The sequence below is a fragment of the Rhizophagus irregularis genome, chromosome 11 (assembly GCF_026210795.1).
Source record: "Rhizophagus irregularis chromosome 11, complete sequence".
Lineage (NCBI taxonomy): Eukaryota > Fungi > Glomeromycota > Glomeromycetes > Glomerales > Glomeraceae > Rhizophagus > Rhizophagus irregularis.
In genome coordinates this window covers 1,158,278-1,183,758 of record NC_089439.1, presented here as the reverse complement: position 1 = coordinate 1,183,758, position 25,481 = coordinate 1,158,278, and the positions used below count along the sequence as shown (strand labels likewise).

Here is a 25,481-nt window from a genome sequence, read left to right as displayed (position 1 = left end):
TGCGAACATTTTTTAACCATAGATGCCGTTTTGGTTTGTTATATGATTCTTTTAACAATTCTTTAGCCTAAAAAATTTATTTGACGTTAGTAAAGGTTAAAAATGCATCTGTATATGAAATTTATATTTACCTTATCTAATACTTCGCATAAATAAGCAAAATCAGTTTCATATGTTTGTTGTTCTTCATTATCACTTTCGATAATATAATCATCTTCATTCTCAGTAATCGAATTTTGGATCAATAAAATATTTGAAACTTTATAATTTTGAGGAGCTTCCATACCAAATACATTTACCAGTTCACCTTCATAGGATGAAATTAATGGATAATTTCCATTTCTTTGCACCTTTAATTAGAGACACTATTAAATAAAATAATAAATACAAATATCAAAAACAAATTGTCACTTACTTTTTTAAAGAATATTGCATCAACTTTTTGAACAGAATTAACTAGATGTTTACACAAAAAAAAACGGCTTTGAATATATGCAGGACATGCACATATCCATTTTGTTGAATCTGTAAATATTTGCCATTTAATTGTGTGGTTTTTTTTTCATGTTGCTTCCATTCTTTTTTAAACTCTTTCCGCCATGGTACTGAATAGCGACCTTGTTGAAGTAATTGAATTCGATATAATTGTTGGCTGATTACTTTTTTAACAAGAATAAAACATAAATGATCAACTCTGGGCTTGCGAAATTTGTATAAGTGATCATGTTTAATATGTCGCCAATGTGACTCAACAATCATTGTAGTTTTAATATGGCTAATATTTTATTAGCCGCTCTTGCCCATAAATTTCACTTTTCTTTTGAATACCATTCTCTCCACAAGTAAACCCATAATTGAAGTAATTCATTTTCTTTACAAAATTCTATCATTTCTTTAACACACTCTTTCCAAATTTCGTCTGCATTTGTAATAAAGGTACCATCATGTTTCGGTAACAACATATGACGATTTGAATGATTTTCAACAATGCTAATTACAGTTTTTCGTAACTTTAAAGGGCAAAATACCAAATTTGAATTATTTACAATTCCCCAACTAGGATCAATTGATGAACATTCTTCATGTGCAACTTTTGGATTATAAGAATAATATGTACCAATTTTATTAGATGATAAACGTTGCTTAATAGCCCGTCTTAAATGCCAAACACATAATTGTAAACGTGCTTGAGGCCATACCGTTTGTGCTGCATTGATTTCTGAGAAATCTTTATCAGTTAAAATAAAAGGAAAGTTTCTCAGGTTTTGTTCTTTTAAAGCTTGCATCCACTGAGTAAGAATCCCTGTTATATTTCGACTTTTTCCAACTGAAATTATAAGATAGCTAAGAGGAAATCCAGTACCATCTATAACACCCATAATAGCATATAATTCCCATGCCAAATTATTGGTACCATAAGTTGCATCGATTTCAATTGCTTCAAAATTATAGTAAATCAATTTGTAAAACAATTCTGTTAAAAATCCAAGAGCGGGCGCAGAAGTATTAAGATTATTTACTATAATTTCTTGGTTAAACTCTTCTAGCAAACATTTTGCTGATAATAAAGGATTGGTGTCATGGCAGTATGCCTTACGAGATTGAAATAGACCACCAATAATAGGTCTGTTGAACTGTTATGTTTTCATGTCCAATAATTTGATTTTCTCGAATTTGGCGCCAAATTTCTGAAACAGGACAATTAAGATTATCCTGGATAAATCTTTTAATTTCATACGTAGTATTAACATGCCTTGGTCATGGATGTAACATTTTATGAGAATATTTAACTTTGATTAAGTCCAGTTTTGATAAGATCTCTATATTTATTGTTCCCTCACAATGGTACCGTTCTAAATAGGTAGATGTGTCTCTTTGTTTATCTAATATAGGATGCTTTACTTGCCGTTTTCCAAGCTCAATTTGACAATTGCAATAATATAATATATGAAGAGAGTCTTTTTTTTTGATTTTTATTCCGATAAACCCATGAATACCATCACCTTCCGAAATAAGTGTTATTACATGATTGCTAACTTCAATTTCAAGGTTTTCTTTATTTAAATCATCTTTTTCTGAAATAAAATCAAGAAAAGATGATAATTCAATATCAAGATCAAGGTTTAACTCCACATTTTCACCTTCATAAAGTTCATTAGTATCATTTAGAGAAATTAAATGGTAGTATATAGTTTCAGTAATATCTGAATAATTAATTATTGCGTCAGATTGTTCAGCACTTAAACGAGCAATTTTAAGTTTATCTCGGCAGTGCAAACATTTTTTTAAAGCAACACCTTTATCATTTAGAAAATTTTCATAACTTTGACGAACATGACATCCTTTACAAGTTCTATTTTCTTGATTTGACATTAGTGAAATTAGAAAAATAATAAGAAAAGGGTTTATAGTGACGTGTCTGACGAGATATTGATGAAAAAGTAAAAAGGTAAAAAATTGATTTATAATCAATTTGTAATTAATGTAACCGGAAATCAGTTTCCGAATCACGTGTAACCAGCAAACCTATCGGGCTACCATTTTTTCTAGGTGACGCTAGGTAAGTTCAAATTTTACAATCTACAGCATTTCGTACCTTTTACTTAGTTAACTGTAGAGAGAGAAAAAAATAGATTAGTATTATGCAAATTGTATAAGCTGATATATATTATATTTAGTTAGGCTTTTTATATTATGAATTAATTACTATTTATTATAACAAATTTGATTGATTAGTCAAATATCATAGCAGTAGTACTTGTTGAAATATTTCAAAAGAAAAAAAGAGCTAAGATCGATTTTCTTTTAATTAATATTAATTAAATGTGAAGAAAACTTTTTTGAAATGGATGATCTTACTCTGAACATTAACGTACTTGAGATACGAATTAAATATTTTTTTTTGATTTAGTAGATATAATTATTTTACTTTAATTATTGATCTGTCATATTAATACAATAGATCTTTTTCCTAAAAATATAAGAAGATTAATATTTGAAGTTATTGATAGTGTTGATAGTATTGGTAATAATGGATCGCGCGGGATTATATGCATACTAATTGATGATACTGTGAGAATAATTCAACAATAAACGTTGCGAAAACATTTTTTGTATAATTAGAATGTAAATTTCTATTTTAATCTCTTTAAATTTACTTAATTAGCACTTTTTGTAAAAATGACGTTTTTTTTTTATCTGGATACTTTTGGTGGCGGTATAAGTTATGATATTTTTTTTCTACGAGATTAAAACGTCTTCAATTTTTTTTAGCATAGATCCAATAATTAATCCTAAAGCTGGTTTAATATAGATACTTTTAAGGTACATAAATTAAAATCATAGTAACTTTATTTAGCTGACGATCTTAATGAAAAAAGATCTTAAATGAAAAAAAAAAAATTATATAAAATTATAAGAAATATAAAATTATTACTCGAATAATCACATTTTTCAAGCTATATTTAGTTTATGAAAAAAAAAAAATGTATAAAATTATAAAAAAATATAAAATTATTACTTGAGTAATCACATTTTTCAAATTATATTTAGCTTATGATGATGATGAAAAAAAAAATTATAAAATTATAAAAATTGCTTATTATGGAAAATTAAAAGAAAGAAAATTATTATCGAATAATCACATTTTTCAAGCTATATTTAATTTATGAAAAAAAAAAAATGTATAAAATTATAAAAAAAATATAAAATTATTACTCGAGTAATCACATTTTTCAAACTATATTTAGCTTATTAATGAAGAAAAAAAAAAATTATAAAATTATTACTCGAATAATCTTATTTTTCATACCCTATAAAAAATGTTTGTCCGATAAATATTCGGAATGGAGTCAATTTTCCGGACATTCGCACGCTATTATTCATACAAGATGCGGAAATTGGGAATTTTTAACCACATAAAAAACGTACAATATCATGATGAATGTCCAATAAATGTCAAGTAAATGTTCGGGATCGATTTTCCGAACAAAAAACCGAACAGTGTTTGGACAATATTTTTTATAGGGATATATAGCTGATCTTATTATTATGAATAAATAAATAAAAAAAACATATTTCAATTTTTTTTTATAAATATTATTCTTAGATATATTTATAGTGGAAAACTTTCTTTAAATGAATATGATAATTCAGATATAATTCAAATTCTAATTGTCGCCAACGAACTTACAAGGAATTATATAAAGATTTGTTAAAATCTTTTTTAAATCTTTTGGAACCTAATAGTAAGCTAAACAATAATCCGAGACCCCGTGTAACCAAGGAAATTAAATTAAAAGTTGATTCAAAAATTATTACATCTCAACATGCCGAATTGATCTCAAAATGGATTAATAAGTTAGATATTACTGATGAGTTAAAATCTCCATATAAATACAAATTGTTATTTCGCGGATCCCGTGATGGATTTTCAATACGTAAATTTCATGGAACTTGCGATGGTGAGCTTCGCACAGTAATGATTGTTAAAGTGAAAGGTAGTAACGAAATTCTTGGAGGGTATAATCCAATTGATTGGACTTCTGAATGTAAGTGGAGTATTACAAAAGATAGTTTTATATTTTCTTTTAATAATAATAGAATTGAAGATTACATCTTAAGTCGTGTAAGTAATAAAAATTATGCCATAAGTAATGGATGTTATTATGGTCCATCATTTGGTAATGGAGACCTTGTAATAGTGGATTTCGATGGTAACTATAATAGTTATAGTAGAAAGGGATCTTATGAAAAATCAATTAGAAAAACTGGAAAATATTTTGCTGTAGAAGAATGTGAAGTGTTTCAAATCATGTAACCATAGTAGCGAAATTTTTATTATTTTGTTTCAAAAGGAAAAATAGTTATTAATAAAGACCATTTACACACATAAAATTATATTTCAATTGAATTAATTTGGGCTTTTTGCAGTAGAAAAGGACGAAACCGCTAAAAAAAAAAAAAATAATAATAAATAAGTTAATATTATTTCTGAATAAATTTTAATGTTTGGAACAATTTTAACATATAACTATAAATTTAATTTTTTGAGGTAGTTTTGTACCTTTCTACTGCAAAGCGCCCATTTCTTTATCACTCAACAAACAAAAGTAATGAATTTGTATAAAGGATGAAAATTAAAAAATTTTTAGTCTTCAGTGAAAATAATAGCGACAAAAATGCCACATCTTATTTTAGTCATAATTCTATCATTATTTTTTATTAGATCATTATTTGTTAAATCAAATTGTACAATGGAATATTAAGTTAAAGGGCCATAATAAAAAGAAGTAATTTTATTTATTGTTATTTTATTTTATTGTCTTGAACATCTTCAATTCTTACGAAGCTGTTAGCAAAAATTGGGGAAATCCTAATTGAACGAGCAATTTCTTTTTTTTCTTCAAATAAATGATACATCCTAACATCCCCCTTTTAAAACGTGCCAAACTTCTAAAATTTTATATTCTGAACGATGTACTGAAATTATGTTTCATAAGAAATACCGTCAAAACCAAAGTGATGATTATCTGATTAACACTTATATTAATTAATACCGAATAATTAACTTTCTGGATTGTTAATGAAACTTTCAGCAAATAATAATCCAAAAGTCAATTTTTAAAGTGCCTTTATTGCTTATTTATAATCCAGATTTCAACCATAATGAAGTCATATCAAATATTTTTAAAATGCCGTTCTTCTTAAGGGTAGAGGGGATCGACATGTCTGATCATATGGCTAAAATGATCATTTTTATTTACTTCGCTACAAGGAAAACTCTCTTAATAAATATTTCATGTAAAACTGTATAAATGTATTCATTAGAAAGCTAGAGTTTCTGTCTTTTAAATAAACTTTAGTAAAGTATAATACAAATAAGGTTTATAACAAAATATTACATTATGAAGTCTTTGGTAAGTTGCGAATCACCTAGAGAATGTATCTTCAAATTAACTTTAAACTTATGAAACTTTACAGGTTAATAGTATGGTAATTAAGAATATTTATATCAAAAGATCATTGTGCATTATTTGTCCAAATAAATATTTTACTAATACCATTTTATTTAAGAAAAGTCTAAATACATTAATAAAGGCTAATAGCAAATGGTTAAATATTTTAATAAACAGATAAAGTATATGCTTATCTTCATTTCTATTTGTATATTTAACAAAATTTACATGGTTGTTTAAGAGAAATCATAAATTTTCGTCCGTTTAATTTGGTTTCGTGGTCACGTGATGATCGACATTCTTTAGCGTACTATATAAATTACGACGTGATTACACTACCCTTAATTTATTCTTATTTAGGTGATAATGAGATAATTTATAAATGATGTCGGTATAACTAATAATTAAGTTAATAGCGTTTAATAAGTAACAAAATACATATGGAAGGAGTCATATTATCATTTGCTTATCTTTCAGAAAATGGAAAATTTTTCGTACTTTATTATAAATTCATGCATGAAACAAAAAAAAAAGCTAACGGCCATCGCTTTCGCCAAGGTATGTACATTATAAAATATAACAAAAAGGGGTGTAAAACTAGGGGGTGGCAACGATCAAGGTCATTATCCGGTCATGACCAGTCAAAGGCCTCTGACCGACCGAACTTCAAGCAGTCTTCAGAAAGGTCATCGTGAAACGTTAGTCTGTGAATGATACACTATATAATATATTCTTGAACGGATATTTTTAAATATTTGTGATCAATATACACCCTTTTCATAAAATGATTAGGAAGGAGGAGAATATTAATGTTTCCGTAGAAAAATTTGATACTTGATAATCCATTAAAATTTCAATGACAAAGTTCCCAGAAACATCCTGCCTGACACTGTGACACACGCGTGAGAACATAAATACAATTAAATATATAAAATATTTATAGATCAGAACTTTTAGTATTATAAAGTTTTTCATGTGAAAATTACAATAGACAATTGATTTGTTAGATAAACTCTTATTTTTATCATTTTTATTCAATTCTCAATGATTAAAGATTATCAAAATGTTACAAATGATTCATTGATAAATTTTTAAAGAAGGGCTTTGACCGTTGAGCTATTAGAATGGAATCAGAATTGGCAATTTAAAATCACTATCTAACTATTCACATGCAATTATAAACAAAGAAAGATGGTGAGATCCATTAAAATTTCAATGACAAAGTTCCCAGATTTTGTAATGCACATCATGCCTGACACTGTGACACACGCGTGAGAACATAAATACAATTAAATATATAAAATATTTATAGATCAGAACTTTTAGTATTATAAAGTTTTTCATGTGAAAATTACAATAGACAATTGATTTGTTAGATAAACTCTTATTTTTATCATTTTTATTCAATTCTCAATGATTAAAGATTATCAAAATGTTACAAATGATTCATTGATAAATTTTTAAAGAAGGGCTTTGACCGTTGAGCTATTAGAATGGAATCAGATTTGGCAATTTAAAATCACTATCTAACTATTCACATGCAATTATAAACAAAGAAAGATGGTGAGAACTTAATTTTTTTATTGATACTTTTTAATTTTTATTGTAATCAAAGTATTTTTTTGCATGTGAATAATAAAACCAAAGATTGTACAGATTTTATTTACTAAATTTGGTCCTATGAAACATCGTGATAAATTATCGTAAAAAGATTGTCAATGATCATCAATCATCAACCAATTAGTTATTTAGAAATCTAGCTAATGCACAAAAATGGGTTCATTCAAATTATGATCACACGGCGTGACATTTAAGATACATACAACAATATTTTTTGCAGAAGACGTTGATAATTGGATGCACTAAATTTTGGTGTAATAGAAACGTTGTATTAGCAAAAATTTTAATTTATTTTTCATTTATGTAAATGTAAATATTGTTTTTATAAAAGTTACTAATCTTTTTGGTTAGTTTATCACGTATTTATTACAATTGATTTTACAAAATTGTAACAATAATATTTTTTTTACAAAATAACAAAAACAAAAAATCAAATAACTTTATTTAATAAATTTAACAACAAAGAAAATGTAGTTGAAACATTATAACAAATAGCGAAATAAAAAAAATGTATAACATAATCATTAAAAAAAAAACCCTCCAAGACACCAAGAAGGGAAAAAAAGGTAGAACTAATCATGTAAAAGATAGTTAAAATACTTGTTTAAATGTTAATAACTACATATAAAATAAATAAAATAAGAATAATTAATACACTATTGACCACTTTATTCAAAAGTAAACTAAACAAATGTAAACTAAAGACGTCATTTTGATTTTGAGCTCGTTAGTTTCTTGATTTTTTTATTTCAGCTATGATCCATTACTTGTCCGTATGATCCTCTCTTCTTGTATTCTGAAAGGATCAATTCGAGATCTTTACCTCCTTGTTCGGCATCTCCATTAAACTTGTTTTGAATTGTTATTTCGCTATAATTTTTATTTCCTAGCTCTTTTTCCTCTTTTCTCACTTGATTGAAATAGTTATTCACGTTACCGAAACTAAAGTTTAATGCATGTTTTAACTGTTCATTGCTCATTCGTTTATTTCTTTCTTGAGCATCAAGTGACAATTTCCGAGCATATTCATCTGCCTGTGCTGTGAGAAAATCATGGGTTAGGCCTATGAGCTTCACTATTTCTGGCGAACAGTTATTAACGTTAATCCCAGTGCTTGAAATCCATCTTTTAAATTCTTCTTCTAATTCCTCAACGAGAAAAGATGGATTTTCCTTATCTCTGAGTTGTGAACCAACGTTAAATAGGTGAACTTCCAAATATTGCTTATTGGACTCTAGGTCTTGGAATTGAATACTGTCAATGTTATCACGAGATTGTTTTCTTTGATTCCAATCAGAATAGTGCCTAGTAGAATCAATGCATGCTTCCAGTCGTTTAATCGCAATTTCGAAGGTATCGAGAAGATTTTTTCTATCGATTGCTAACACCACTAGTTGCTCTTTCAACATTTTGTTTTCTGTTATTGTGTATATTGAGTATTAATTAAAAAAATTTATAAAGCGAATTTTTTTTTTTTTTTTTTTTGCAACCTTGAAATTTAATCAACGAATTTATATACGAAACAGAAAATAAATCTTACAAAAAAAAATTGACAAATGAGAATTAGATTTATTTTAAATGCATATTTATCGTAATATAAATAATTATAGAAACACAAAAAGCTGATGGGCGATAAACATTTGAAATGTGAAAAAAAAAAATTTTCAATTTATTTTTAAGCCAACATGCAAAATCATATGCTTTCATTTGAATAATATAAGATTTGGATTGATAAGAAAAATTTAAGATGAGGGTTTTCATGATATTGTCTTGCATTTTTATTTGTCATATGTTTGCGCAGCAGATAAGTTGAATTTTTAATATAAGGGCTGGATCTTTCAAGATAAAAATTTTTTTAAACAAAGAGTAAATAACAAATAAGACATTAAAAAAATGGGCGAAGAAAGATTTTTCCTTTTAGAAGTAGCTTGCCCAGCAAAGGGTTGTGATAATAATGATGTCTACAGTTGGGTACACAGCTCCGACGAAGGCCGTGTGAAATTTTCCAACCGCGCCCGAATTCAATGTAGCAAATGCTCAGTGACTGACCATATTAAATATTGGGAATTTGATTGTCGGAAGCATAAGGGAGGATATCAACCGGCTAGTAATTCTTCATATTCTAAAGCTATAGGTATCGCTATGGAAGCAGGAAAAATGGATCGTGGCTTGGCTCTTGAATTCTTAACGTTCTTAATTAATAATCCTTGGTGAAAGTGATTGGTTATTTTCATAATTGAGAAATTTAAACACATTAAACTAAAGTAGTTAATTCGCATATTAAATAAATTTTTTTTTATTTTGTCTGTTGTTATTAGCTATCTTTTACATGATTATTCCTACTTTTTTTCCCTTCTTGGTGTCTTAAAGGGTTTTTTTTAGTGATCATGTTATTTCTTTTATTAAGCCTTGTTATAAGTTTTAACTACATTTTCTATATTTGTTGTTATATTTTCATTAAATAAATTATCTGATTTTTTGTTTTGTGTTATTTTGTTGTAAAAATACCTAATAAATTAACTACATGTTTGACGGGTAACGACGGTACGTAATCTTACAATACTTTATAAAAATCATTATGGGATTATTTGTGTTACATTTGTATAAAATTTTTATTAAAAACACATTCATATGTAAATCTGTTTCATGCTTGATAATGCTTTAATTTCGCTAGAACTAAAGGTTTGACCAGAATTATTATAGATTCAGTCTGCAATAATAATGCCGGTCGAAATCACCATTTTTTTTAAAGCCGAGATTCATAATCTTATTCTGTCATGATCATCACATGAAAAAAGCATTTATTACGAAATCATCCTGCCCATAAATTTGCAGCGAGAATGTCCAGACGCAAATTCCAGATAAATTCTGGAATTTCTTTTCATAGAGATTAGTTGCTTTTAAACTTGTTTTGATTTAGTCAATTTAAGCAATGAGTGACTTTAGCCGCCTTAAATGCAATGACTGTACAAAATATAATTTTAATGAGTCTCGGGCATGGAATCAATTGTTCTAATTGAGCTGCTTGGTTCGGCTCAAAAGGAGCCGATATTTGACTACAGAGCTGACTCCAAGTCGCACTTTTTCCATCCCTAGTTTTTTGAAGAATGTTTCTTTGGATTTTCTCTAATGGAGGAGGCTGAGTTATGGTCTTTTTCTTGATTTTTTTTTTTGGTGGAGAATTACTTTGAATTTTAATAAAGAAATTAAGAATGGCTCTCCAATGTAGTGAGTTTAATTCGTGATTTAATTAGTCTTGTAAATATTAGTGTCGTAGCACACTCATTTATTAGGTGTATTTGGAAGAAAACACACAAGTAAGGTGTGCGTCCTTTATAACTAATTCATTCATATTGTATCATACTTCATATTTATATCCATAATACAACGAGTTCCGGAAAGGTAATCATACAAAATAAACCTGTCGCTTATTCTCATAGATGGATAATGTTAAAAAAAAAAATTTTTTGAAAAAATATTTTTTAATCACGTAAATGTTTTATATAGGATACAAACGAATAAACAAACATTATAACTAGATCATGAGCTGCCGCTTTACAAAATAAATATTTCTGCGGAGATAGGATCACGTTACATTCTATGCCATAGAAAAGAGTATCACATGATTCCTTCATAGGAAGGGTAGAACAAAATAGCACTGAATCCGCTACTACTAGTAACTCTATTGACTAGTTTACTGATTTGATGCTATAAGTGGGAAGCTTTGATCCTTTGTTTGTCTTATTTTCATCTTGTGATATTTATATGAACATTGTAATACGATCACTCCGCCGAAGAACGTAAAAAATGTTGTATTAATCTGTCACGCAGCATTGGGTATCCATGGATTCGATTTTTTCTACATGTTATAGACAAAGTAACACTTAAGATTGAATGTAATCATTACCAATGTCAACAAATTACAATCTGTTTAATATCGATACGGTTAAATCAAATATTTACGCTCTTTGTAAGCATGTAATAAAAATTGCTCTTCACATAATAGTTAGTCCATTGTGGTTTATTAAAATAAATGTCAAATGAGCTTCTTGCTATATACATAATAAATTACATTTTCCGTGTTTCGGTTATCTATGAACACATGACATAGGACCCTTAGGGATCGATTTCATATGACACTGGACAAAATTCACACGTCATATTTCTGTTCATTACCCACCTGTAATTGTGATCACGAAATACATAAAAAAAAATCGGTCAGTATCTATTGTTGGATGATATGAAAACATATGATGATAGCGAGATGTATTTTACCTTCTTAGTGTCACGTTAATTCATATCCTATGCATCTTTCCGAATATCTTGGATCAACGAATGACTACATTTTTTTTCGCAGACGTATTTTAATGCGAACTTTATTTCCAAGTAAGTTTTCTTCTCTAGCCAAGGAAAGACACTAATATCAACGATATCATCCATAAACACGTATTTACATTATTTTAGGTGTAGCCCAGCCTCCGACCCTATGAACCCAGGTTCCTAGAACCTCCTTATTGAACTAGCGTGGTTGAGCGGCAAGACGGTCATATTATTGTCCATGTTCCGGTAGACCACACATTATAATATTGCTTTGTAAATAATAGTTATTCAAATAAACTCCTTATACTACAAAGAATTAAATGTTTCTACAGACTCGCATATTCCATCGAAAGTATAACGTTAAAAATAATTACCGTCTACGAAATGCCATTTCTCGTTTTTTTCCTTTCATTGTAACATTTCCACAGACTGAGTCTGCTAGTTGCTTTTTTAGACAAGACGCCACACATTATAAGTCATATTCTTCACCAAACGCAGCATTGGAAATAACTCCTAAATGTTCTGATTGTGTAATCAATACGTCAGATATTTTCTTTCATCAACTACCTTGAATTACTGATTTAGTGAAATTCCTTTTCCGATAAAAGATAAGTTTGGACCATATGGATACATGAGAGGATGTTGATTGAATATATTCACAGCGAATCACTCAAGACCCTTCCCATATTGCTTAGTCTGAGTCATAATACAGTGCAACAAAGCCCCGTCCTCATCATCTATGTTATGAATTTCTTTTCATAAATAAGCAAAATACTTGTATTAGTTATGTTGTATCAAAAGAATGCTGCGATCAAGATAAATACAAAAAAGTCTTACTTGGTGTAGATTCTGGTATGTCTGTTATTCACACATCTTCTGCGCATATTTTGAAAACTCTTTTAAGTCTTATTTTTGTATGAGAACAACGAAGATTTTTTTCTCTGCATTCGTTGGCGAAAGTCACGGGTATTGGGGAAAAAATGGGTCACGCTCATATTTTGATTTATGTTATCCAGTAGCATTAGCTAGTTTCACCGATAACATAATTTGCTTTTCAATATATGTAATAATAGTCAGAAAAAATAAAACATTGCCACGTAACATTACTTTTGAAAGGTATAATAAACATTTATTATTTTTTCGTTATAAGGACAATCTCGGAACAAACTGTTCGTTGAATATATAAAGTAAAGGTTGTAATTTACACTAGTATAAACCTCTTTCCAGTTCTAGCTTCGGCATGATCTAAAATTACATGAATGGGAATAACAAAAGCTTGATTGCTATTTGGGTAAACTCCCTGAAAAATACCCCACAGTCTACCAATGTTATCAAAAACAGGTGAACCCGAATCTCCATAAGTACCTGTTGATGATATAATATGCCATTAATAACTTGTCCTCAGACATTATTAACGAAATCAGGACTTACCAAAATTTCCACTATTTCCATAGACGAATAGAGCAGAGGCTTCTCTAGATAAACTCTTAGGCCTAAAATATTTCCATTTATCTAACACATACCCATGTGTATGGAATGTTGTCCTACCAACCTTCTCAACCTTAATAAAGTCGAGCTTTTTCTTCTGATTATTTGGATCGTTTTCAACGGATTGTTTATGTTCTTTAAATAATAACTTCAGTTCCAAATGGAATGTTACTAGGTATTGATATTTCTCGTTTGTTGATCTCACAAAAAGCATAGTCAAGAAAACGTCCTTCTTCGTCAACACCATAAAAAGTATACATAACTTCAGCGCAATTATCCCTAGGTGTCATACCCTGATCATTAAAAGGAGTCAACAAGCGGACAAAATTAAGTCAAAACTTTAATGGGTGCATACTTGGTCAGAACTCCCTGGTTGAATTACGAGGTTACTATTTCTAACTCCATGTTCTACTGTAAGTATATATCTTTTGTTTTCATCTTGTTCTGTTCTAAACACTGGTCCTAACGTAAATGTTTGGTCGCTATTAGGATTAATAACATTACCAATACTTATACCAGGCTTAAGCTCATCATGACGTTTACGATGAGCCGGTTCAATTTCCCCATAGTCTATTAGCACACGATATCCTTCGAACTCGCCAGGTAAATTAACTTGCGTGCCTTTGGGTAGACATACTAAAGCAACAAGTACCGCCTTCTCGTCAACCCTTCCTGAACTTACGCAAGATAATGGAGTTTCTTTATATTTATCCCAGAAGAAATCAGATACATATTCAAGCTCACTAAGAATTTTAATATCTTCAATTGAAAGAACTTTACGGTCGCCAAGCTGTTCCGCCACATCTATTTGACGTAACATAGTTGCATTAGAACACGCACAGGTTTAATATTTCGAGTCTAAATAAAATGAACACTCACGTGGTGTTTTCTTATTCTCAACTATTTTAAGTCTATTGATTTCTTCATCGATTTCCATTTCATTTATTGTTTCATCTGTTTCACGTTTCTTAAAAAAACTAGTTGATTCCTCATTATTTTCAGGGTTAATGAGAGCAAGTTCTGAAAATACTTGCTGGATATCCAAACCTATCTGCAGAACTACCCACAGATTTAAGATCCAAACCTTACCATTTAATATCGGGTTTCTTTATTTTGTGGTGCAGTTATCCAAGTCAACAAAACTATATAATCAGTTATAAAGCGAAATATGTGTTAATACTAGCAACAACGAAAGAAATGGAAATAGATAGTAACGAAATAATAGTAAATCGTCTTGCTCACTTTCTATATAGTCCTCGCTGTTTACTTTTTTTAAAATCGTTTCCAAAGCGATGTTGAGAACAGAGATATAATATAAATACTATGACAGTATTAAGTTTCGTATGCGACCAAGACAGTTGTTAAAGGTGTTTTTTGGTAACAGATGAACGGAAAATGTCCGGGAAAACTGGGTGTAATGATTTTTTGGTGCGACAATCAAGACACAAGTTACTGGTCAACTATGTGACACACATAGGCAGTGATGTGCATTGGAAGCTTCCAATGAAATTTATTGGAATTGGAAGTTCCATTGGAAAAAATTGGAAGAATTGGAAAGATGCCGATCTTCCAATGTTTCATGTGCATTGGAAGCTTCCAATCAAAATTCTTGGAAATTGGACATAGTAATTGGAAGCTTCCAATCAAAATTCTTGGAAATTGGACATAGTAATTGGAAGCTTCCAATGGAAGCTTCCAATACAAAATTAGTAATTTTATTGTCACGAATGACGTAAATGACACGTATATTAATTATCAAAATTACAATACGTTTTTATGTGATCGTTTCATTCTTTTTTTTAATAATGAAAAGACCCAGAACCCACCGTCTTACTAAATATATAAAGGTTCTTGGAAAACAAAATTCATGTAATACCTACGCGGCATGTATTGCTTGTTTTGAAAGGTTGGAAAGTAGTGAACTTTCAAGAAATACTTTTACAAATAAAAAACCGCAAGTTAAAAATCACTTGAAAAATTGTCCATATTTTCGAGAAAAAATTGGAAATCAAGAAGAACTAGATGATATTATTAATTTGACAGATAATGAGATAGAAGAAGAAATATGTCAAAAACGTAAAAAAGTGGATAATGAATTTGGTAAGAATGATGAAAAAGTCTTAAAGTATTTAAAATCTTTGCAGTATAATTTCAAAATTCCAAAATTTAAATCAATAGAAGAAACAGGTTCGGTAAAGTCATTTGGGTCATTTGCTTCAACAACATCATCTGCACGCAACTTGAATTCAAAAAATACAATTAAAAATAATCTCATTCGCACTCCTACTAAAAGTGAAATACCAAAATTTGAACGTCTTTTATTAAGAATGTCAGTAGCGAATGGTTTTGCATTTCAGTGGATTGATCACCCTGCAACCTTGGAACTCTTTGAATTTTTAAATCCACATCTCATATTACCAAATAGAAAAGCTCTATCTAATCGTATATTAACGAAAGAAACTGAAAACTTGAATACATTGAGAAATGATAAATTAATTAATGATAAAGTTGGGGTTGTATTAGCGTTTGATGGTTGGAAGAACATTTTAAATCAGCATATATTCGGATCATTATTTATATCGTCTTCAGGTGAAATTTTAATATGGGAAGCTTCGGACATTAGCAGTGAACGTGAACGGTTAATTGAAGTAATACCAAAAATAACTGGATTAATTCAAGAAACTAAAAGATTAGGTATTAAACTTAATGCAATAGTGTCAGATAGTGCACCGGCTTATGCTGCAGCACGGTAAATAAATAAAATTATTAGAATGGATGCATGATTAATTTCAAACTATTACTTATTTAATAATTTATCATAGGCGACGTCTTCGATTAGAATATGCAGAAATTGTCTTTCTTCCTTGTTTTGCACACCAATGTCAACTAGCAATCGGAGATATTTTTAAAGAATCATCAATTTTGAAAACTGCATCAAGTAAAGCAATTAAAATTGCTTCTTACTTTAAAAATGCAAATAATAGTTATTTCATTGGTAAATTGCGAGATATACAAAATGAATTGTATGAGAAATATTATTCAATTGTAATTCCTGGTGAAACAAGATGGAACAGTCATTATTTCTGCTTTAAAAGTCTCATTCGATCTAAACAAGCTCTACGAGTAATTTTTTTTTTTATTTATTTTTTATAATAATAATACGACAATTAAAAAAGCTTTTTTATTATTTTTAGAATTTGGCAATTCGTTACGAATGTCCACAAATTGGTTCAGGAGATGAACTTTACTTGAATTCAGAACTTTGCCAAATACTTCTTGATAATGATTGGTGGGAAAAAATTGAGCTTTTGCAAGACATTTTATTACCTTATTGTGGTGTTTTAAATAAGCTGCAATGTGATAAAGCGCGTCTTTATGAAGTGCTTCATGCTCTTGGATATTTTATGCAATTCTGGAAGCAATTTCCCGATACAGATTTAGGCTCGATCGATTAGAAAAACGTTGGAGTCAATGGGAGCAGCCATTATTCTTACTTTCTTTTGCTCTCCATCCAAAATATCGTTTTGCATATTTCAATTCTGACCTTAATAATTTATCATTTACTTCCTTAGGACGATATTTGACATATTATTATAAAGCATGGTTTAAAAAACGCCCATTACGATTATTATTGGAATTTGAAGATTTTCGTCAGAAAGTTGAACCATTTAATAATGAGACTTTTGAACAATTTGGAGATGATGCTTTTAAATTTTGGGGATACGTAGAAGGTGATTATAAAGAATTGGCTGCAGTTGCTTTAAAAATTTTTGGTATGTGTGTGAATGCTGCATCTGTTGAACGAATGTGGTCTTCCATGGGTTTTTTACATACAGTTCGTCGTAACCGATTAAAAGTAAGTTGTTTAAAGCTAGAACTTCATTATTTAGTTAATATATATATACCAATTTTGATAACGAATTAATTAATTTAATTATTAAACAATGGTTTATTTATTAATTTATTTTATGGCGAGTTTTTTTATTAGATCCTTTAGTATTTGTTTGATGTTGGGTTTCTTATTTATTTAATTATCATTTCTTTTATTAATTAAAATATTAAAATTTTTTTTTTTAATAGAATGAAAAAATATTAGCAATGAGTCAACTTCGGGCATCTATTAATTTTTCGTTAAGAGAAAAGGAATTACAACAAAGTCAAATCCAATTTTTGGATTCAAATGCTCTTCCAATGGAAACTGATTCTGAAGGTTTTACGCCAAATTCAAATATTGAAGAGGACGAAGATATTGAAGATAACACTATTGTTACTCCTGAACATTGGGAACAAGAATTGAGAGAGTGGGAAGAGATGTTAATAGAAGAAGAGGTAGCACGATTGGAAGAGGAAGAGGAATTAAGGAGTAATTCAAATAATAATATGGAAGGTGATCTCTTAAGCGAATATATACATCCAGCAATAGACGAAAAAGCAAAATGGGAGCTTAAAAGTTTATTTAGTTCATCTCTTAATGCTCCTAATTACTTAAATATAGGATCAAATGAATAAAACATAATAAAACTTTTTTTCGTTTAATGCCTTTAAAAATTTTCATTTTTATTTATTTATTTTGTCAAAGTGGGAAACAAATAAGAAGATGCTAGGTTGCGATCAAGGGACTGAAAATAGCCTTTAAAAATTTTTGTATTGGTATCTGATTTAATTTTATTGGATAAAATATGTTCGTGTAATAAAGTGCTTCCAAACTTCCAATAAAAATTCATTGGAATTGGAAGTATGATTGGAATTGGAAGATTTGGAAGTCCAAATGTGCTTCCAACTTCCAATGCCCATCACTGCACATAGGTATTGCGTATGGAGAAATAATATATCCGAAAATATTTCTTCACCCAAATGCGTTAGTTTTAAGGTACAGATATAAGTTAATAGCAATCGGAAACGAAAAATATCTGGAGGGTATTAGTTTTGATACTGTTTTGATGTCACTTCTGACCTTATATCTGTTTAATATCACAGGTGAATATCAGTCGGAGACCGCCCAAAGGGCAAATGTTGTATTTTTTACGCAGTGATTGTTTATTAAGAATATATACTGCTCATGACTCTTACAAATAAAAAAACAAAATAGATTGTATCATTCGATAATAACAAAGTATAGAACTGTCTTGATCGTTTCCCGAAGACACCGGACATTAGTAAAAATTATTCTCGTTTTAATGGAGATTCCAGCGTACAATTATACGACAAACCCAAGTGAGTTTATTATTTATTGAGTTTATTTTTATGTTAGCTTCACCGCATATTGTAAAGGTCTAACAACTAATTCTTTATATCGTATACCCACTTCGTCGGCAACTGGATATGTGATTTGATTAACAGACATTAAGGTGAAACATTTTTCGTCCACTCTATGATTGATGATGTAAGAACAACGAAGAATATTGTCCGAATAGTTAACCATTCATTGGAATTTATTGTTATCTCTAGCAATAGACTAAAATTAGTTTTCGCATTTGTGATGCAGGGTTTATTGAAGGATCATACGAACGATAATAGCTAGACTCATATTATGGATTAACCATATTCTAACACATATGGATATCTACGAAAAAAGCAAGTAATTAGCAACAATTCTCTCATTATTTCTACCATGACAAGGATGGGTGATTAAACACTTTATTGTAGATAATTAAAAGGAACATGCGAAACCTGGAATTTGCCCAGTCCTGGAGGACCACCAAAGGTGTAAAGTAAACGATTGGTATGCGTTTACAACAATAGGATCTGGTGATTTATCCCATGTCACTGCTATATAGTGACAGTTTATTAGAGCGTCATGCTAACAAATGTAGCTTCCAAACTAAGGATCACATTCCCTTCGGGAATGCCCTTCAGCATTCTGTAATATTACTTGTTGAAACAGAGGGAAAACAATGACTCTGTTTGATGATGGAACATTTTCACATAAGCATTGGAGAGTTGGTACATTTTCATCATATAGATTCTGTAACGACTCAAGAACTCGCTTAATAACAGGCAACGCTAGTCAGGGTTTGTACCAAAAATTTGATATTTACCTTATTTCTGTGATAAGTTTGCGATTTCATTGAATAATGGACAAACATATTCTTACGTGTGTAGATTGTAAAGATAGTTCTGGTTACCGATGGAGTAACTTATGTAATGCATGTGCGGTAAACGTTTTCAACAAGATTCTGGAAAATGGACTAGTGGTAACGATGATATGGACAGGTTTATTCAAGATGAGCAGTTACCAATAAAATTAGTCTTTAGACCTTCCAAGGGAAGTGGACTGGATAATACAGTGATACCTTATGGTAGTTTCTCTGATATTGAATTTATTGCAGAGGGGGATACAACCGTTACTTAGTTACGAAAAATACCTGATAATTCGAAGTAAAAGTAATAAAAAAAGTAACCAATCATCTATCGTCAAATAGGCAATATTTGTATCTTCGTTACAGGGTTAGTTATTAATATCAATGCTATTTATTGTACATATAACTTTCAACAAATTATACCTAACTCATTTACAGTAATACAAAACTACCCAGAGGGTACGAATTAGATATTTTCATTATGGTTCTTAATTAGGTCATGAATAAATCCAAGAAAATTCCCATCACGTACTAGACGGATGTTTTCACTGGCATGATTATGTTTAAATCTAGATTAACGTTAGTACGCTCTTTGTAATGAGATAAAAGCCATTTTTCAAGCTGTGTCCATTCGCTTAATTTGGATTCTTCATCTTCGTTGTCAATAAGAGCAACTATTGGACATACTTTATCAACGTCTATTACTTTACAGCCTATGCTAACTTGTACTCCTTGATATTTTTTATTGACCCATAATTCATCACCGTGAATAATGATTTTTTCAGCAACGGCATCCTGAATTTGACGAGAACCTCTTGAAATGTAACGTTTTTCGTCTGTTTTCTGAGTAGTTTCCTCAGTAAGTTCTAAAAAACTCGTACTAAATTAGATTACTGAAGGAAATCCACATGGAATTTAACTATGACTACTAAGGCTAGTTAGACCTACCTTGATTCAATCTTGTTTGCAAAGGAAAATCTCTTAACAAGGACAAATACCGTGAATCGGCAATAACATGAGTACAATCAGTGGGAGGCTGTTCTTCCCAAAATTCACTAATTGTTATCCCTCGAATCTTTTTTATGTTTTCCGTATCGTTACTCCTTAGATCAAGTTTTGAAAAAATCTCATCATCATCATTTTTGATTTTTACCTTCCAAAGATCCAAGTCTTTGGCCTCAATACCAGAAAAGATTTCATCATCTTTACTCTTAATTGCGTCATAAATTTTATCTTCAAGAGAAATAATAGAATCGGTGGTTACAACATTAATATCAAATTTCTCATTATTTTTTTTTGTCTCGATGGAGACGACAAGTCAGAGTAATGTCTACCATGATCCTGTAAAGGTTGCCCATAATTAATAAAGTTACGTATTTATAATTCGCTTTTCATATTGATCGTCCGGGTAATACTTTTCTCAAACTTGTTGATACGCACCAAGGTGTTTATCATCATGCGGTCAATGAAATTTGATTTGCCCCTGAAAGGCTGTTCTGATACGTAAAACATTTACAAAGCAAATCATTTAATAGATGATCATCGATTTGGATCGAAAGCCTGATCCCAGAAATTAGGAGTGTATATCATATACTTTGGTTATATATATTGCTGCGTTGCGTAGTAAATTCATATTAGTTAATCGAAAAAATAATAATCCGATATCCAAAGTGAAAATCGTAGTTACTTATACAATCACAAATATACTAAGAATATTCGAAAGTGTGTTTTTAACTAGACTATTTTCTGCACATGGTCAACGGATCTTTCTTTAGGTTATTCACATACTTTTTAGATTTTCGTTTATAACTGTTTTCCTTTTTTTTCTTTGAGGGGTGTTAGACAACACGTAATTGTGATGATGGGTTACATAATAATCAAATGAACAGTTTATAACAAATAGAGTATAATAAAAGATATATTTATTTCATACCACATATCATGGAAATATGTCAAGCGATAATTTGTGTATCAATTGTGCATCAATCATTGACCATTTTTTATGCTAAAAAATCATTGCCGGAACAACAGATACATGAAAATAAATTCTTGAAAAAGGTTATATAATGCGGACATAATAATTCCTAATACGGACCCAACAATTCAACACTATACTCTTCTCTATGTAATCTTTTAATCTCACTTAACATGTTATCGATAATTCTATTATTCTCTTTTAATGTTTTTTGGTAGTTATCACGTAATTTATTGAATTCAGAGGCGGTTACAACTTCAACGGACGTAGGGTGCTCTTCTGCTTAAAAAAAAAATACGGAATAAATTATAGTATAACCGAAGCTTGGTTTTACTCAAGAGACATAGTGTATATTATCACAGTAACTCACCTTGTTTTTCTTTGAGTTTTTCTACTAACTCCATAATATCGGTTGCGTTTCCAAACTTAATTTTGAATGGACCATTCTCATTAGTAAGCATTTGTATGGTTAATCTGAGAAAAGCTTTTCCACCGGTATTCTGTTTTTCAATTTTTTCAATGTCATCTTCATCATAACTTGAATTATTCATATGTCTCTTGAGATGCTTTTTAATGTGAGCTGGAGTCCAATCTTTAACATTGGCTGGAAGTTTGTCAGACATCATTGAAAGACCCATTTTTTGAACAGCGTATACATACTTATATATAAATTATAAATGTAGCATCGATCACGAAAAATATCGATGCAAAAACAGGGATCTAACCTTTTGAGATTAGCAATTGCTTATTTGGTACAGGGAAAAATTAAAGCCGTAACGTTCATACTGATCTGAGGATCCTCTGAGTATGTGTATCAAGAGAACTTTTCTTACTGCGTATATTTTCCAATACACATTTACAGTGGTGATCAAAAATAATTGGAATGATAAATGTGGAAAATGGCCATATTCGACAGTTTTAACCTGTTTTTACATATTTTTCCTCCTCCTTTTTCTGACCGTCTTGCCGCTCAACCACGCAATGGTCTTAGGGTGTTCCTAATGGCTCTGCCCAAATAATTATGCTCACCACTGTACATCTATATTGCACAGGCATTCCGTATCCCATATCCCCACAATATGTTTCAACCAATGAATAATAATAATACTTTTTCGTAAATACTTGGCCGTGAGACCTTACGCAAGAGAAAAGTTTTTGTTAATAAAAATTTATTGAAACATTTGTTGGATCCCTCTGGGATCACGTATGTACAGTATGTGAATAAGCTATACCCGAGGGTCCTATGTCATGTGCACATTGATACTTCAACTAGATATCCAAAGTGGGAAAACGAAATTACTTATACAATCACAAATATACTAAGAACATTCGGAAGTGAATTTTCAACTAGACTACATAGATTTTTATTCTTATTCATTGATGACATCTCGAAGCACAATAATTATGGTTAACCAATAGATTTATCATTTCCGGTATTTACATTAATTAGCCAACTTTGTGTCTTGCAAACTAACTATACAAAAATAGTCCATTTGCTTTGTATGTCGTGATATCATGCAAATAAAGCTCAATAAATAGCAGATAATCCGAAAACGTTCAGTGGACATGCTTAAGAATAAAAATATATTCCATGTCAATACAAAATGTCCTCAGTTGATTCATCGTCACGAATCGTGACAGTTTTTCTTCAGCGGAATGAGACCAATCCAAATGAATCTGCAAAATCCAATTATATACATATGGGCATTTTATGTAGAGAAAGAAAAACAATGACTGATACCATTAGTCTCAATTGCTTAGTTATTCCTTGTGCATCGGAAAGCATCTCAAAACATAGTATTATTGTTCATGTCTTTAGCTTTATCAGAAAGATATGCCTTTGTTTTCGAGCTCTAAATAACTATATCAAAAGGGTACGCTTCATGTGTCTATGATCAAATTATTTTTTGTCTACTGTTTTCTTCTGCAATCAAATATTATCTGTCACTCACTTTCGATTATTCACTTCTTTGAAGGTCCCACGGACTAAATACTTCATCTCTTGTAATCAATAAATACATGTCCACTGTTTCTTCGACGATAGAACACATCTACTCTCCGCTGTGATCACTAAATATCTATAAAATATTTTCGTAATTATCTTGAGCAGGTCGAAACCCAGTTATTACAGATGTATGAAATGTATCCCTTGGGCATATATAATAATTTTATCGAACTGATGTTACCAATATTCGTTATAACAAACTCCACATTCGTTGTTCAGAATATATACTAAGTATGTTAGACATAGCAATCAATTATCCAGGCTTTGCCTAGTTTCACTGAAACAAAAAATATATTCTTTTTCGTTGTAGACACAAAAACCCCCTATTTTTTGTGTAAAAGATTCTCCCCCATTTTTTGATTATTCGATACCACCCCCTATTTATTGAGCCAACACTAGTTATTTGCATCAATAGTTACTGCAACTTTATCGACCTAGAAGAACTCATAACCAGAGCATGTGTTTTATGTATCTGTTGGCACGTGAACAACAGAGTTCACAGAATGTGAAAAAAATATTATCAAGTGTCGGACTTTTAGGTGTACTACTGTAATAATAAATTTTGAGACATATACGTGAAATATGGCAACTGTAACGATCCTCATCTGTTATACCAAGAATATAAGAATCATGTGCTTTTTTTCAACGAATAAAAATCGTCTCCATTTACTATCACCATTCGATCATTTATCTTTAAGAAATAAATAAATAAATAAAGCATTCGATCATTTTTTAAGTTAAAAAATTAATCATGTAAGAGACAACCTTTGATCATAGTATGATTTGAAATATGTAAACGCAGTACATAGTATTAAATTCTCAAGAGACGAACAGAAGAAATAGAACACCATATTTTATACATTAATTATATTCTAAGACTTAGTTTATTTTGTTTCCAATAAAGAAATACGGTATTACAAAAATTAACTATCAATATGCGATTCATTATACCCTGTAAATTGTACTAATTGATACTTGGAACATATCTGCTATTTTTTTCTGTATTCGATTTCTGTTATTAACGGAATGATCGTTCCCTTTTCATCTACATGTTTACTAATTCGGATTACTTCATCAAAAAACAACGTGTGTAGGTTTAAACACGAAGAGATATGAAATCATTGCTATAACAAGAAGGTTCCAAAGAAATATAGCCAACACACGACCATGTTACTCTATAACCATTGACATTTTGTTCTTTGATGTCATTTTCATTATATCCTGAATCATTCATAATTTCTTCGAGAAATGGTTTAACGTGTCCCGTAAACTACTCAAGATTCTTTGGTCGTTCTTCTGTCAACATTGGATATCCTATTTTCAAAGAGAATGTATTTATGTATAACTAATAAATTACCAAACAAAAGGCGCAGAAATACGACTAACTTTTTCGTTTTTAGTGAGATCACTGAGATGATACAAGAAATAACAAGTGTAAATAGGAGCTGGTTTGAAATTGAGTAAATTTTCTATTTCTTTATCATCAAATCAATGTAAGCCCTAGAGGGTTCAAAAAATTTTTAATACCTTAACGTGAATTCAAAAGCAAAAAAATCCCTTCAACTTACGTAAGCTCCTATAAATTGCGTAGTAAAGTGTAGGATCGTTATAACTTCCAGATTATTTTATACTAAAATGTGTATAAACGTTCAAATCAATATTTGAACCATTGCCGCATATGACTCATTTCCAAAAATATTTTACGAATAAAATCGCGGTAAGTTTCTTGGTTAACGTTCGCCTTCATCCGTAAAATAAAGCTATTAAAATAAAATAGTTGTGAAAATGCTGTAACCATTAAATTGTTGTTTGAGTAAATGTCCTAGTTAACTTTATACCTCAAGACTTTTTTAACTGGCTCCCCTATGAACAACAGAGAAAATTTAGTGCTGAACACTATAATAAAGATAATATATATCGTTCATTAATCGCTTCACTAATTTTGACGCCCCTATTTGTTCAAACAAAACGCACATATCAGAAAATATAACTTACTTCAGTCTTGACCTTTGTAACAAGTCATATTGATAGACGTA

The 25,481-nt window shown here is 30.0% G+C and overlaps 8 protein-coding genes across 9 annotated transcripts; 3 read left to right on the top strand and 5 right to left on the bottom strand.

Moving 5' to 3' along the window:
- Positions 1-1,758: 1,758 nt before the first annotated feature.
- OCT59_002807 (uncharacterized protein) lies at positions 1,759-2,373 on the bottom strand (the record flags this gene model as incomplete). The annotated part of the gene is made up of 1 exon (XM_066145193.1): positions 1,759-2,373. The coding sequence occupies one exon, from the start codon at positions 2,371-2,373 to the stop codon at positions 1,759-1,761; it is 615 nt and encodes a 204-aa protein (XP_065995937.1).
- A 1,517-nt stretch (positions 2,374-3,890) lies between these two features.
- Positions 3,891-4,819, top strand: OCT59_002806 (uncharacterized protein; the record flags this gene model as incomplete). Its single annotated transcript, XM_066145192.1, has 2 exons — positions 3,891-3,961; positions 4,156-4,819. 2 exons carry the CDS (start codon positions 3,891-3,893, stop codon positions 4,817-4,819), a joined length of 735 nt encoding a protein of 244 aa, XP_065995936.1.
- A 3,507-nt stretch (positions 4,820-8,326) lies between these two features.
- On the bottom strand, positions 8,327-9,049 carry OCT59_002805 (uncharacterized protein; the record flags this gene model as incomplete). Its single annotated transcript, XM_025320419.2, has 1 exon — positions 8,327-9,049. Exon 1 carries the CDS (start codon positions 8,984-8,986, stop codon positions 8,327-8,329), a length of 660 nt encoding a protein of 219 aa, XP_025171372.1. The 5' UTR covers positions 8,987-9,049.
- A 385-nt stretch (positions 9,050-9,434) lies between these two features.
- On the top strand, positions 9,435-10,114 carry OCT59_002804 (uncharacterized protein). The gene has a single exon (XM_066145189.1). The coding sequence runs from the start codon at positions 9,471-9,473 to the stop codon at positions 9,789-9,791; it is 321 nt and encodes a 106-aa protein (XP_065995935.1). The 5' UTR covers positions 9,435-9,470; the 3' UTR covers positions 9,792-10,114.
- A 2,449-nt stretch (positions 10,115-12,563) lies between these two features.
- OCT59_002803 (uncharacterized protein) lies at positions 12,564-14,322 on the bottom strand (the record flags this gene model as incomplete). Of its 2 annotated transcripts, XM_066145188.1 has the most annotated exons (7): positions 12,564-12,649; positions 12,735-12,755; positions 13,209-13,262; positions 13,329-13,458; positions 13,535-13,678; positions 13,741-14,189; positions 14,265-14,322. In XM_066145188.1, 7 exons carry the CDS (start codon positions 14,320-14,322, stop codon positions 12,564-12,566), a joined length of 942 nt encoding a protein of 313 aa, XP_065995934.1. The 2 variants fall into 2 exon arrangements, with proteins under 2 accessions (XP_065995934.1, XP_065995933.1); XM_066145187.1 differs by lacking the exons at positions 13,741-14,189; positions 14,265-14,322 and having other exon boundaries at positions 13,329-13,599.
- A 2,838-nt stretch (positions 14,323-17,160) lies between these two features.
- On the top strand, positions 17,161-17,894 carry OCT59_002802 (uncharacterized protein; the record flags this gene model as incomplete). Its single annotated transcript, XM_066145186.1, has 2 exons — positions 17,161-17,241; positions 17,466-17,894. The coding sequence occupies 2 exons, from the start codon at positions 17,161-17,163 to the stop codon at positions 17,892-17,894; spliced, it is 510 nt and encodes a 169-aa protein (XP_065995932.1).
- A 2,102-nt stretch (positions 17,895-19,996) lies between these two features.
- OCT59_002801 (uncharacterized protein) lies at positions 19,997-20,823 on the bottom strand (the record flags this gene model as incomplete). Its single annotated transcript, XM_066145185.1, has 3 exons — positions 19,997-20,331; positions 20,414-20,675; positions 20,800-20,823. The coding sequence occupies 3 exons, from the start codon at positions 20,821-20,823 to the stop codon at positions 19,997-19,999; spliced, it is 621 nt and encodes a 206-aa protein (XP_065995931.1).
- A 532-nt stretch (positions 20,824-21,355) lies between these two features.
- OCT59_002800 (uncharacterized protein) lies at positions 21,356-22,078 on the bottom strand (the record flags this gene model as incomplete). The annotated part of the gene is made up of 2 exons (XM_066145184.1): positions 21,356-21,719; positions 21,811-22,078. 2 exons carry the CDS (start codon positions 22,076-22,078, stop codon positions 21,550-21,552), a joined length of 438 nt encoding a protein of 145 aa, XP_065995930.1. The 3' UTR covers positions 21,356-21,549.
- Between the last annotated feature and the right edge of the window lie 3,403 nt (positions 22,079-25,481).

Excerpts from the sequence above, each read along its gene's own strand:
- OCT59_002804 (XM_066145189.1), top strand. The coding sequence starts at position 9,471 with ATGGGCGAAGAAAGATTTTTCCTTTTAGAAGTAGCTTGCCCAGCAAAG.